Here is a 14669-nt window from a genome sequence, read left to right as displayed (position 1 = left end):
TTTATCTAGGATACGATTAATGAAAAAAATATATTTTTATTATTTATAATATTATAAATGTACATATAATGGAAATTTTCTTATAATACATTTAATTTCAGATATCAAAAATTATAAGTTAAACTCTCAACTATGTTATCATTAGGCCATGCAATATAAATTAGAACATCCCTAAATAAAAAATATAATTCTGATTTTTTACTATAATAAAAGATTACATTTTTTCTTTCATATTAGTATTGTTTAATTTTACAATATTTTTAATTAAGAAAAATAAGAACTGTTTATCTACAAGATAGCGATATAAATATATATGTATTTGCATTGTCCTTTTATACTTAAAAGCGCATAAAGATATATAAATAGAATATAAATATAAAGTATAAAAAATCATATATAATTTTAAATATATTTTTGTAAATATTTTCAACAAATTTATATAAGAAGCAATAAAAAAAAAAATAATTTTTTGTAAATCCAATAATATTCCTAAACGTTCCAAAAAAAAAAAGAATATATATATATATATATATATATATATATATTAATATTCGAACAGAACAATTCTAAATTTTTATAATCAATAATTTCCATAATAAAATTAAAATAAAATGACTTCTTTAGTTCATAGGGATTTTATTTCAGAATTAGTATAAATATAATATATGCTGTGAAAATTGGTGCATTAGCTTATACAATGTATATAGTTATTAATTTGTTGCTTATCATCCAAAAAATGATCTTTCGGCTATATAGAGTTTATACCCTCTAAAAATTACGTTATAATTAAAAAATATAAATATTTGTACTACATACAACAGTATTGATAGGAATGAAAGAAAAAAAAAATAAAATAACACAAATTTTTTATATGACACATGTTTTATTAAAATGTGACATGAACCTACGACATGAAAAAAATTTATACTGTAAAAATATAAAATTTATATTCTAGGATTCAATTAACGTACAAACGTTTTTATTTTAAAACGTATTATCCAATTTAACAGTTTTATATAATTGTACCATCTTATTTTAATTGACATATTATTGTTTTTATATAATATAAAATAATGCATTCTTTTTATTATTTCTAAAGTGAAATTTATGAAAATTTAAGAATTAACAAATAATGTAATATATATATACTAAAAAAAAATTTTTATATAAGATCCTGATATACGCATTAATATCAATTTCATGGGAACCGGGCACCGACAATTTTACTATATACTTATCTAAAATATAGATAATAAAATAAATACAATTTAATAATATATGTAAAAAATTTAACATATCCAAATATTTCAATAAAAAAAAACTTTTATTAAGGAATCAAAAAAAAAAAAACATTGCTTAAAACTTTTTAAATAAATATGCTATTATATAACATATAAAAATTACTATTTGTTTTATATACACATTAAAATATTGCTATTTTTATTGAATCATGTGTAACTATAACTTTTGTAGAAATATTCTAATAAGAATAAAAACAATTATATAATCTTGGAATATCTTTTAAATAAAAACGTTTGAATCTTCATGTACTATGCCTCTTTTTCTATTTTACATAACTCATTTCTTTGCATTCTACTTTTTCTTTCTTCCTTAGATTATAACAAAATTTAAGAAATTTATTTCATAGATATCGTACAACTTCTCCTGATTATTATTCAAATATATTTTGAATTTGTCTTTATTAATATATAGCATGTATTATTCTACCACTTGATAGCATTCGTCTATGTTATTATCACTATCTAAGGAATTTATGTATGCATCATTTTCTCTTATCCATTCTTTCAATTCTTCTCTGAAACAGTCTTCTCCCTCATAATCATAATTTTTATTATTTTTTATATTCCCTAAAACATCTCCGTTAACATCAGCTAAGTTTTTCTCAATTTCTGGTTTAATATCTGAATTTACTTCTGTCATCCATTCATTTATGGAATTATCGAAATGCGATTCCTTATTTTCTATATACTCTTCCTTTTTACATTCTTCTAATACCATCATAAATACTAGTGTACACAGTTTTTCTAGTAATTTTGTTTTAAAATATTTATATAATTCTTCATAATTTTCTTTGTTTTCCAATTCTTTATTCATAAATAATATATCATCCTTTCTTCCTTCATTTTCATATGTATCTATCATATTATATATTTCCTCTCTCAATTTTTCAAACAAGTCCTCTTCCAAATATTTTTCTACAATAGTACCCTTCCTTGATACCCAACGTCTCCATATATCTTTTTTTCTTTCTAAAAATGGATCTTTTTTATTTTCATTTGAAAGATATTTTCTTAATTTTTCACTATTTTTTATGTATGATCTTTCTTCTTTCCAATCATTTTTCAGATTGTTAAACCAATCCTTTTTTCTCAATTTTTCCAAAAACATTTTATGTCTTTCCACCCATTTATTCCATAGACTTTTTTGTTTTTCAATTTCATTGGTACTTTTAATATTATCCATTACTACTTCATCATCTTTTAAGTTAGTGTAGGTTCTATTTTCTTTTTTTGTTAATACTTCTTGGCATATTGCTAAAAATTCTCCTTTGTTATATTCCCATTCTTTATTTCTGCATTCTTCCAGTATTTCCATATGTACTTCTATAATAGTTATAGATCTGTCCTTTTTTCCGTATGATACATTTTCATTTTTGTTCATATTATGTTCTTGTATTTTTATTTTTTTAATGATTTCTTCATCTTCATTTATTGGGTGTTCCAAATGATTATGTCTTAAAAATTTACTTCTGTTATAATAGGAAGGTACTAATATTCTCAGAAATTTAACTTCTCTTCTTTTTATCTTTTTCTTTTTTTTAAACATACCTATTAAAACATACTACAATTTAATAGAAATATATTTATAAAATAAAATATTACATTAATTACAAGTTTATGTTATTTTTAATATTTTAGTTTTATTTTACTTTAATAAAAAAGGAAAATACTATAATAACTAGAAAGCTTGTTAAAATATACGATATGTGGGCGTTATATTGATTTCCTTCTGTATCTGCAATATCTTTTAAAATTTATATATTATTTAGTATAGTTATTTCAAAAATATAAAAGTAAGTAACATAAGTGATACCTAGTCTTTTAGAGGGTGTAATAAAAAGAGAACTTGAATCAGGATTTAATGCTTCAACAGATGGTATAGTAGTTATATGACCAGTAGTTCCTCCTAATCCACGAGTAGTTGGACGTTGTTCTACAGGATCAGATTCAGTCATTGAAGAAGGTTGTTCAGAATTTTTAGGAAATATTGATTTTTCATCTTCATGGATTGAGGAATCTACAGCTGATCCAGGTAATTCTCCTGCACTTATAGTTTCAGATGTTTGAAGTGATGATGCCCCTGAAGTTGAAGCTTTTTCTTGTAGTGTACTTTGATTTTCAGACGCATTTCCTCTTACTCTTAAGGATATGCATTCTCCTTTTCCTTCTCCTCTTATCTCTTTTCCATCTTCTTCAAGTGGAACTGAAACTGAAGGTAAAGTTTCAGAAAGTTCACTATATATCTCAGGATTCAGCAAGTTATTAATTGGTATTGAAAATTTCAATTTCCTTTGTACAGATGAGGAATTTTTTTGAATGAGTTGTCTCTTTTCCTCAAAATAATTTTTCCTGTCATTAATCCAAATATTATATTCGTTAAATATTTGCATACAGCTCTGATCATTATTACAACTATATGTATTATTTTCGATGAGGAATGGTTTTAATCGCCTGAGGTCTCTAATTTTTTTTTCATGAAAATCTTTTACGTCATAACTTAATTCTAAAAGATTTCTCTCATTCTGCTCTATAATCATAGGGCATTCCCCATGTCTAGTTAGATCTTTATATCGAATTTGATACCAATTCTTTAGTGCTAGGTCCCATTTAGATTGATCAAGATATTCGGGTGCGTGGTTTTTCTCAATTATATAATCAGCCAGATCTAAGCAATTTTTTCTAAATTCTCTTTTATTTTTCTCAACTCTTAAGGAAGAAGTTATATTTTTAATATGTTTTCCTATGCTTCTAAATATGGGATTTAAAATATATTGCACTGACGAGTAACCAAATCCATGCAAACCCTAGATTCAAAAAAATTATTAGGAATTATTTAAGCCTTAATTTTTAATTAACTTATCTTTTGTTTTTACCACAAACTTAAAAATTGGATATAAATTTAGATATATTAAAAAACATTAAATTTTACCAAATCCATGATGAAGCTACATTATTACTATAGGTAATTCTAAATAACTATCTTAACTAACAATAAAATTATATAATATTTTATTTATAGTTAGAGTAATATTAAATTCCAATATATTAATTAAATGAAATTCTAAAATTATAAACATTAAAGGAATTTATGCGAGAACTATAAAAAAATTTAACATATTAATATTTATTTTATATTCTTCTTATCCTTTTTATATTAAAAACTTATGCCACAAGAAGGAATATATTCTAATCCTAATATGATATTAAACAAATATAAGTATATATTTTTATGTAAAATATATACATCTTTTATAAAGAAAAAACCCAATAGCTAATAATAAAAAATTACAACAGAAGTAACATTAATAAGAAATACATCATTTATACATAAAATTAACAATAATATACGTAATATAACATTTTTTTTTTTATTTTTTAGTACTAACGCCTATATTTATAGATATTTTTACGTGAAAGCAAATGATAACTTTTAATCTATTACTTGTTCAGAAACATATAATTTATAAGCAAAATCGTTATAAGAACTTATAGTATGTTCCTCTTTATTGTCTTTTGTAATTTATTTTTGATATAGATCGTTATAATGTTATAGCATTATAAAAAAATTTTTATATATACTTTTATCTCTTGATAAGAATTAATAATATATAAATTATACGAATCTGTTGATATATTTGAGGCAAATATATGGAAATAATATATACAAAAAGGTCTAATCATTATATACATATGAATTACCTAAATTTAATTACTTGTGGTAAATATTATGAAATTTACTAGTTTTAAATTAGTATAATTTATTATATATAAGTTTTCTATTGGATATATATATTGCCACATTTGGATACGGATGATTCCATTAGGACTAAATTTTAATTAGTAAAATGGACATTAACGTATATTTATTAATATAAATAAATTTAACTACTTATTAAAAATAAGAAAAATTTTTAGGTTATACTTATAAACAAATTTATTATACTATATGGTTAAAAAAAAAAGTAAATGTTGTTAGAACATTACAATACAAAATAAAATTATTATAATTTTATGTAAATGGAATATTATATTAAATTAAACAAAAATGTTGAAGTTTCGTAATAATTTTTCTCAGATTATTAATATAAATGTTCAAATAAATAGATTAAAATTTGTTTTTTTTTTTTTCAGTTTTTACTGCATTTGATAACTATATGAATATATCTCCTTAACACTGTTAGTAAATATTATTTACTATAAAAAAAAAAACATAATCATATATTATTTTACAATATTTTTAAGACATTAATTGGAAAAAGAAATTATAGAACAATTTAAACATATTATATATATTACATGTTATTCCACTATAATGTAAATTTATATCTAATTTTAACACTTCAATTGTATTGGGTAAATAAAAGATTAAAAAATATTGAAAAAATTATATAAAAAAATATATATTAATAAATAATTAATTTTTTAATAATTTTTTCATGTAAACAGTTAAATTTATTATAGTTAAGTTTATTCATTCTATTTAAGATTTAATGAAATAAAGCATTTTTAACTTTTCAGTTTATAAATATACAATTTTTTGTTCCTTCAAAAACACAATCTTTTTATTTTAATCTCTTACGATATATGCAATTTTTTTTTTTGAAATATGTTGTTTAATAACCGTATACATTGGAATATATATAAATATAATGTTATTGTATTATAGGATATTATATATTTAAGTTGTAATTGAATACAATAGATAACAAACTTAAAATTGTATTTGAACATGTACAAACATAAAAAATTATATGTTTTTCCCAAAATAAATTTAGATTATGAAAACAAGTAAAATTTGCTTTCAAAAATTTATATAACCAAATTTTTTCTTTTTAAAGGTATTTTTTATTATTTTGCTTTTATAAATGATTACAATTATTTTATCGTATCGAAATTTATACTTTGCATTTCATTAAAATTAATGATAAATTAATAAAAATTCAAACGTATTATTGTATATTCTATTTTTTCATGGCATTATGAATATATTATTTATTTAAAAAATAATATTTAACATTAAAATAGATTTGTTTGACATTTAAACATTTCACATCAAACACATAATCAGTATTACATTATATATTAAGCAGCACAATTTCTAGCTACAAATATACTAAAAAACAATCCTATATAATATTTTTCGATTACTTCATATAACACAATATAATTTTCTCATATTTAATTTGTATAAATGAAAAATTTAAGTAATTTTCATATATATTATTTTAAAAAAATACACTTAAGTATTAAAATTTTATAGTTCATATTATTTCCCTCTCCAATCTATCATTATAAATATATTCCAATAGATCAAGCAGTATTAAAGCATAATATAGTAGAAAATTATAACATAAAAATTTATTTTACCTTAAATATTTTTTAATTTTACGTTTTATTTTTTAGAAATACAAGTAAATATAGAGTCTACTAACACTATACAAGAAATTTGTCTATATGTTTGATTTTAGTAAAAATTCAATAAATTATATCCCCATTATCTTAATATAAAATATTAATAGTATTGTTAATATTCAATTAAAATTTTTTAATGACATTGGAATACATATTTTTGTTCTCTATAAATCTTTTTAATATAAAATTATATTTTATAGTATTTGTATTTCAAATTTTGGATTAGAGACTTTATGATATTTTTGACAAATATATAACTATAGTACAAAAAACATAATTTATATATTAATTCTGCATTACAATATATTATATACTCTATCTATTACAAACTTTTAGTTAATTTAATCATAATTCTGTTTACATTTAATCGTTTCTATTCGTGTTACACTTATTCAATTAATAAAAGTCTCTTTTTTACTATCCATTTATATATATTATGAGATGGATTACTTAGAAGAAATTTTATATATCCTTATTATGTACATACTAAACAATAATATGAATATTACTTATACAATAAAAATTAATTCTTTTTTATTCTCTCATCCTATGTATTTCATAACTTAGTCTTTTAGTAAAATACTTGATTTTTAATTAAATATGTTTTTTTTAACCTTGTTACAATAGTTTATACGGCTCTTCACTTATCAACGTTTTATAATTCTGTTAGAATCATACACTTATATATTACATTAGTAGCATTATTATTAAAAAAAAATTATTTTAACTTTTTTTTTTGCATTCTTTTAAAATATATTTCATTAAGTTTATTAAGGTCTTTTTTTATATTCACAAAAATGTGTTATTGAAAATTTATAAATTAGAATTTTGTTCTGTATATATTGTTTAATATCCCTTGTTACACTAATATATGTCATGCCCTTCAAAAGCACTTATCAGCATTTTACCACTTTGTTCACCTGCACATTTCGACATCTTTTAATTTTTTTTTTATTGAAAACAACATCATTGCCAAGATGGAAAAAACAAATATTACTAAGAATTACATACAGAGAGAAACAATTCTAATGGAGTAATAAATAATTATCGTTATATATTAGGATTGTAGAAACGTGTTCACGTTTTTAATTAGAATGATATATAGTGTAATACAAAAGGAAATACATGAAAAATATTGCATTAAATATTAATATAATTATGGAAAATTAATAATTAAATTAACACCTAGTAGCATCATAAGGTGGTTTATATGACAATAATCTCTTTAATCAGTATTTTACTGAAACTAAACATGAATGAGATTCAGCAACTTCATGTAGTTCATTAACATATTTTAACTATTCTACACTTTTGAAATTAGATATATACTTTTTACCAGTTCCATATTCATTTTAAAATTTTTGCAATTGATTACAAGAATTATTTCAATTTTGCTCAGCATATCTATTTATATTACTATTATATAATTAATAATATTTTTCATCATAGATGAGATAATTATACGTATTAAATTGATTCATAGTAAACTTTTTATAATCATTAATACATATAATTTATATTAAAATATATATTAAAGAAAAACATTTTAAAGTAATCTTCTTTTTAGAAAAGTGTAAAAATAGATATCTTCAAGTTATGTTTGAAGCCCCATATATAAAACATTATATTCCATAAAAATCGAACATTTTATTTTTTGTATATATTCTAATATATAGCTAGCATAAATATATAAATAATACTTTAAAAATTGTTAATACTATTTTATATATATTTTATTTTTTATGTATGTATAATTTAGCAAATATAAAAAAGACTTAATATGAAAGGTTTCTGAACTTTATGCCGACGTACATATAAGAATGCATTTCCTTATATAATATATACTCAACAAGGAAAAAATATAATATTTTATAAAGATAATAAATCATTTTTATAGTATTCCTTAATATATAAAAAACATAAATAAGTTGTTCAAATATATATATTTTGTTTTATTAAAACAGTCCCAAAAAAATATTTAGGAACAAGGATTTTTACTAAAATAGAAAAATCCTCTTTAAATGTAAATGTTTAAGGGAATTTCATTATATACAACGTTTATTTTTATTCTGTTTTGTAAGTTACATTTGTGTTATTATGAATATATAAAAATGCATTATTATTTATTTCATTCTAAACATCAGCTATATGTAAGATAGTTAGAGAGCCTAGTTCTGCTAAAAATTTATAAAAACCAAATGAGCGCTTCCATAAATGCTGTCGTAAAAAAATTATATATATATTAAAAAGATAATAATATATTATTGTTAATTATCGTAAATTTTATTTTTTTTATTATTTTTTAATTATTCATTTGGAAGAATAATATTTTTTTAAGTGAACAATAGTATAATGTATTTACGTGATTATAATTAATATTGGGCATATAATTTTTTTATATTTATTAGAAATTTGTTTTTAATACATAATGAATACAAATATATTTGCATATTTTTTCCGTTAAAAGTATTCTTAATAAAATGTTATATATATATATATATATATACATACTGGAATATCATTAGTCCATTTTATATGAAAATTCCACTTATTTAATATATATATTTTAACATTAAAATATACTATTTAAGTAAATTAATAAAATATCCATCGTAATATAGAGAAATATCAAATAATTCATAATAATATTTACTATTTTTTTCATATATTTAAATTATATGTTATGTATAAACTGTAATGTTATGCAATAAATTTTATAATATATTAAAAATATAATAATAAAGGATACATCAAAACAGTAAGATTTTTCATACATATATAAAACAATAAAAAAAAAAAAAATAGAGCAAATAAATTGTTTTATATACACTTTATAACAATTATAATAATGTTCTTCCAATATACTTTCACATATTTCAGAAAATTATATTTTCTTTTATTTTGCTACCTAATCAAGCACTATTACATATATATTATGTACTATATTTTCCACATATCTTATATATTCAAATGAGATATTTTAAATATATAATATCTTAAAAAATGATGAATTACTATCACATATATTCCCATGTACAATGTAATAAATAAAAATATTTAAAAAAAAAATGAGTTGGAATGTAAGGGATTAAAATATAAAGAACAGAAAAAAAAAAAAAAATTGAGTAAAAATAAATTCAAAAATTACAAATAAGTAAAAACCATTAATTCTTTAATATAACAGATTGGTTATACATAATTATATTACATCAACCACTAATTCAAATAATTATTTACTAAAATTTGTTAATATATATATTATTTTAATTTCTTGCTTATTCATTATCTTTTATATTCTTGTTTCAAAAGAAATTTTAAAATAAGTAATAATATATTTACATTAACAAATAATAAATTATATTGCAAGTAATATTATTAAAGAGTTCTGTGATTTCATTTATTAATATTTAAAAATATATCATACGCTAATACTTAATTTTGTCATTATAGATCATAAATGAATACTTAATAATAGTCTTAAAACGATTTTTTCATATTCATAGTAAATGCAGAAAAAAAAAATAAAAATAGAAATAAAATTAAAAAAAAATTTTTATGATGTATTTATTAGAATATATATATGAATAAGTACAAAAAAACAGTTATGAAATATCAATAATGTTGTATTATTTAATTTAATATATTATTGCATTTACGTGAAATTTAGTATTATTATTTTTCATTACATAGTTATAATTCATTTTACGATTTTTTAGACATGTAGTACGAATAACGTTCTCACAAGTATATTCTAATAATTTTTCATATATTTCATAAGCATTCAACATTTTATTCAATAAATAATATACCTTAACTTATTCTTTATTAATTAAAATTTAGCCTAAATGAAATCAATTTTATTCAAAAGTGGTAATAGAGACAAGTACAGAACATACATATATATGTATATGTATGATAATGTATACTTTTTAAAATTATTTTGTAGCATAATGTATAGCATAACTTATTAAATTTTTGGTAGATTATTTGCATATATTATTAAATGGATTAAGTGCATTATAATGTTATTTATCATTCTCAAAAACAGAAACAATATAGTATAATTTATATATTTTTATTTCCCATATCTATATATAAGGTATTAAAAATAAAAAATCGTTAACAATATAATTACAGTGTAGTACGCAATATGGGAAAAATGATAAATGTAAGATAATAACAAACATACTATAAGTGTTAATAATTATCTGGTTTATAGATTATTTATTTTCCAAAAAAACTTGAACAAAAAGAATTGTTTACCTTAATACACAATAGTATTTATATACATTATTTTGCGTTAAAAAAAAAAAAAAGAGCCAAAAAAAAAAGCAATAAATTGATTAATAATACTTATATATAATAAATTTTAACTTATTTTACATTTAATTTATATGTAATTTTTTTTTTGTAAGTTATTGGGATCCCTATAATAATGGTTATATAAATTTTATACACTAATATATGCTTAACTACCATTTAATTTCAAAACATATTTAGGATATATCTTCCGTTGTTTTATATTTATTTAAGGTAAAATAAGATAAAACTCTTACAGAATATATAATAATAAATTTATTTACTTTATATTTCTAATATAAATTACTACGTAGCTCATAAATATGTAATTCCTTTTAATACATCTTAATTTTTAAAATACGCTATTGATACAAAATGTACACGGTTAAATTTCTTTAGCATTTTCATTTTCACCGAACTATAGCATCAATATAGGGTCATTATGGAAAATTGTATACCTAACGTAATATTCATTTTTTTTTTAAACAATTATATTCATACATAAATTATTTATTTATAATAAAATATGTTACAGTGCAATTAACGTAATACTTAATACTTAGGTAATTTTTAATAATTCTTTTAAATTCAGAATTTCGCTCTTTCTGGATCGGCAGGATTTGGGCTACAACTCACACAACAATTTAGTACTATTAGAGCTCACATACAAAATAAAACTAATTTCTTAAAAACGGCAAATAACGAAAATTTATTTAGAGAAGAATGCAAACAATTAGCTGATTTTCTAATTAAGAATATGTCTCCTCCTCCTCAGTATACAAGCCAACATATGTGGGAATCCTTTTTAAAGTTTCGGCTAAATCATTACTTTAATAATATAACTAAGTATGGTGGATGCCCTATGATTTTAAAAAAAGAACATAAAGAACTTTTAGAATTAAAATATAAAGAAGAGGATTTTTGTAAAAAAAAGACTGCCGATTTGAAAGAAATAGAGGGCTTAAAACAGAATAATTCAGGTAAATGCGTCAATACATGTTTAGACAAATGCAAAACATATAATGCATGGATTAAACAGATGCAGAAGCACTTTGAAGAAAAGAAAAGTCTCTTTAAAAATTGTTACACAAAAGAAAGTTCAAAAAAAAAGACCAAAAAACTAACTAAAGAATCGATATGTGATATAATGAATGAAGAAACTTTTAAAGAACTTTCTGAATGTATAACCTCTAATTCAGCAGAAACTACTAAAGGATTACTTGAAAATAAAAGATTACAAAGTGGAACTGAAGGTATAGATCAAAATATTCCCAAACCTCAAAATAAAAATATAGATGTGCCCATTACACCCGAAGCTCAAACTGAACTTGAACTACAAATTCCATCACAACCTCCATCAAAACTTATTAAAAGTGAAGATTCAGAAATTCAGCATTCAACTATAGAAACTGAGGATTCACAATCTTTAACAGATGCATCATTAGAAAAAGCTAAAATTTCTGAATATGTACATGTAGCATCAGAAGATACTACTGCATTACCCTCTCCAGCTCTTCAAGGCACACAATTATCTCCTGATCCTGAGAATACACAGCCAACTGATAAAGCATCGACATATACCTTAGCACGTAGTCCTCCCCAAATATCACATACTACAGGTATCACTAATTCTACTTATGTTTCTACATTTGAAATAACTATACTAAATAATATATACATATATATGTATAAAATACAATTATAGGTACGATATTAAATCCAAGTGATAAATATACATCATCTATTTTAATAAACTTGGTAATTATTATTATATTTTCTCTTTTTATTAAAGTAATATAATAATAAAGGCTTAAAAATATGAAAATCATTTATTTATTGTAATAGCTTATTTTATAAAAATGTTTTTCTTATACTATAGTTTGCTTTAACTGGAATATTAAAAAAAAAAAAAAAGATAAGTAGAAAACATGTGAAATTTCTGAGATTGCTTGTACCTTCATTTTCTAACAAGAAAAGTAAAATTTTTACGGATGATCCTTTAGAACACATAATATATGATGATGAAGAAATTATAAAAAAAATAAAAATAAATGAACTTACAAAAAATGTAAATTTATCAAAGCGAACAAGAGACAGATCCAAAATCATAGTAGAAGTACATATGGAAGTACTCGAAGAATTTAGAAATAAAGAATGGGAAAACATCCAAGACGAATTTTTAGAAATATGCATAGATGAGTTCACAAAAGAGGATAATATAACCTTTCCTAATTTAACTGATAATGATCTAATAATAGAAAATATTAAATGTATCAGTGATATTAAAAAACAAAATATTCTATGGAATAAATGGATACAAAGACATAGAAATCTTTCTCAAAATCTCAAAAAAGACGATTGGTTTAATAGTTTAAAGGATGAATGGAAAAGAGAAGTATCTTACATACAAGAAATGGAAGAAATAAAAAAGAAATCTTCAAATGAAAATCAAAAAGTTTCATTTTTAGAAAGAGAAAAAGATATATGGAGACAGTGGATATCAAAAAAGGGTATGATTATACAACAACATCTTGATCAGTACTGGAATAATGGATTAGCGCAGGAGTTGCAGAATATCTCAGATGAATATGTAAATGAAGATACTAAAAATTATGTATCACTATTAAATATAGAAGAATTGAAGCACAAAGAAAATTATGAAGAATTATATAAATATATAAAAAAAAAATTATTAACAAAGCTTTGTATTCTCGTGCTTATAGCAGTATTAGAAGAATGTAAAAAGGAGGTAAACCTTGAAAATAGGGAATCATTTTTGGATATATCCATAAATGAATGGAAGACAAAAAAATATTCAGGTAACAAACAAGAAATTACAGAAAATACAATTGAATATATCAACAGTGATATAGAAAATAGAAGAAATAACGAATTCCATACTCATATAGAGAAGGACAGTTTCAGAAATGAGATAGAAGACTGGATAGGAGAAGATGACTTATATGCAAGTTCTATAGTTAATAATGGGACAGTCGAAAAATCCATTGATATAGCAGAAAAACACATTCCATAAATTCATAGTAATACAACCAAAATATAGTTAGATTATATTTAAGATAAGGTACTGCTAAAAAATAAGTTTACTTTAATTTTTTAATGCATGTAAGAAATAAAGAAGAGGAATATAAAGTAAGAAGTAATAAAGAAGAAAAATGCAAGAATGAAATATGAAGTTTGAAACTTCGTTACTTAAAATATATTACTATTACATATGCAATTTTTTCTTTCTAAAAAAAATATCCATTAGAATATTATATTAATACTTTATTCAATAAAATTTGTAAGATGATATTATATATATCAGAAAAAAAAAAAATTAAATTAATATTAATATTTTCCAAAATATTAAACATAGAAAAAATTAACATTTTGAATAATAAAAAAGAGAAAAATAAATAAATTTTAATACTATTTTTGAATTAATATAATATTATCACATAAATTTATATAATTATATTTTATTCCATTAAAAATTACTGTACAATATTTTTCACTTTTAAAAAGATAATTATTATGTAATCTACAAGTATTCGCATTATTTGGAAATTAATGCTTTAACTGATATAGTAAATTTGTTCATTAAAAAAAAAAGATGTTAAAATATATGAAAAGGTAATTATATTCCACACATAATTT

General features: G+C 20.8%; 2 protein-coding genes across 2 annotated transcripts; one reads left to right on the top strand and one right to left on the bottom strand.

Moving 5' to 3' along the window:
* Window positions 1-1719: 1719 nt before the first annotated feature.
* Window positions 1720-4239, bottom strand: MKS88_000171 (STP1 protein; the record flags this gene model as incomplete). The annotated part of the gene is made up of 4 exons (XM_067215533.1): window positions 1720-2862; window positions 2951-3036; window positions 3115-4105; window positions 4231-4239. The coding sequence occupies 4 exons, from the start codon at window positions 4237-4239 to the stop codon at window positions 1720-1722; spliced, it is 2229 nt and encodes a 742-aa protein (XP_067075977.1).
* Window positions 4240-11454: 7215 nt separating this feature from the next.
* On the top strand, window positions 11455-14046 carry MKS88_000170 (STP1 protein; the record flags this gene model as incomplete). Its single annotated transcript, XM_067215423.1, has 4 exons — window positions 11455-11475; window positions 11605-12631; window positions 12718-12770; window positions 12892-14046. 4 exons carry the CDS (start codon window positions 11455-11457, stop codon window positions 14044-14046), a joined length of 2256 nt encoding a protein of 751 aa, XP_067075976.1.
* Between the last annotated feature and the right edge of the window lie 623 nt (window positions 14047-14669).

Source organism: Plasmodium brasilianum, assembly GCF_023973825.1.
Source record: "Plasmodium brasilianum strain Bolivian I chromosome Unknown PB_00_04, whole genome shotgun sequence".
NCBI classification, from domain to species: Eukaryota; Apicomplexa; class Aconoidasida; order Haemosporida; family Plasmodiidae; genus Plasmodium; species Plasmodium brasilianum.
The sequence above is the reverse complement of the archived record's forward strand: the minus strand, read 5'-3'. Positions and strand labels throughout refer to the sequence as shown.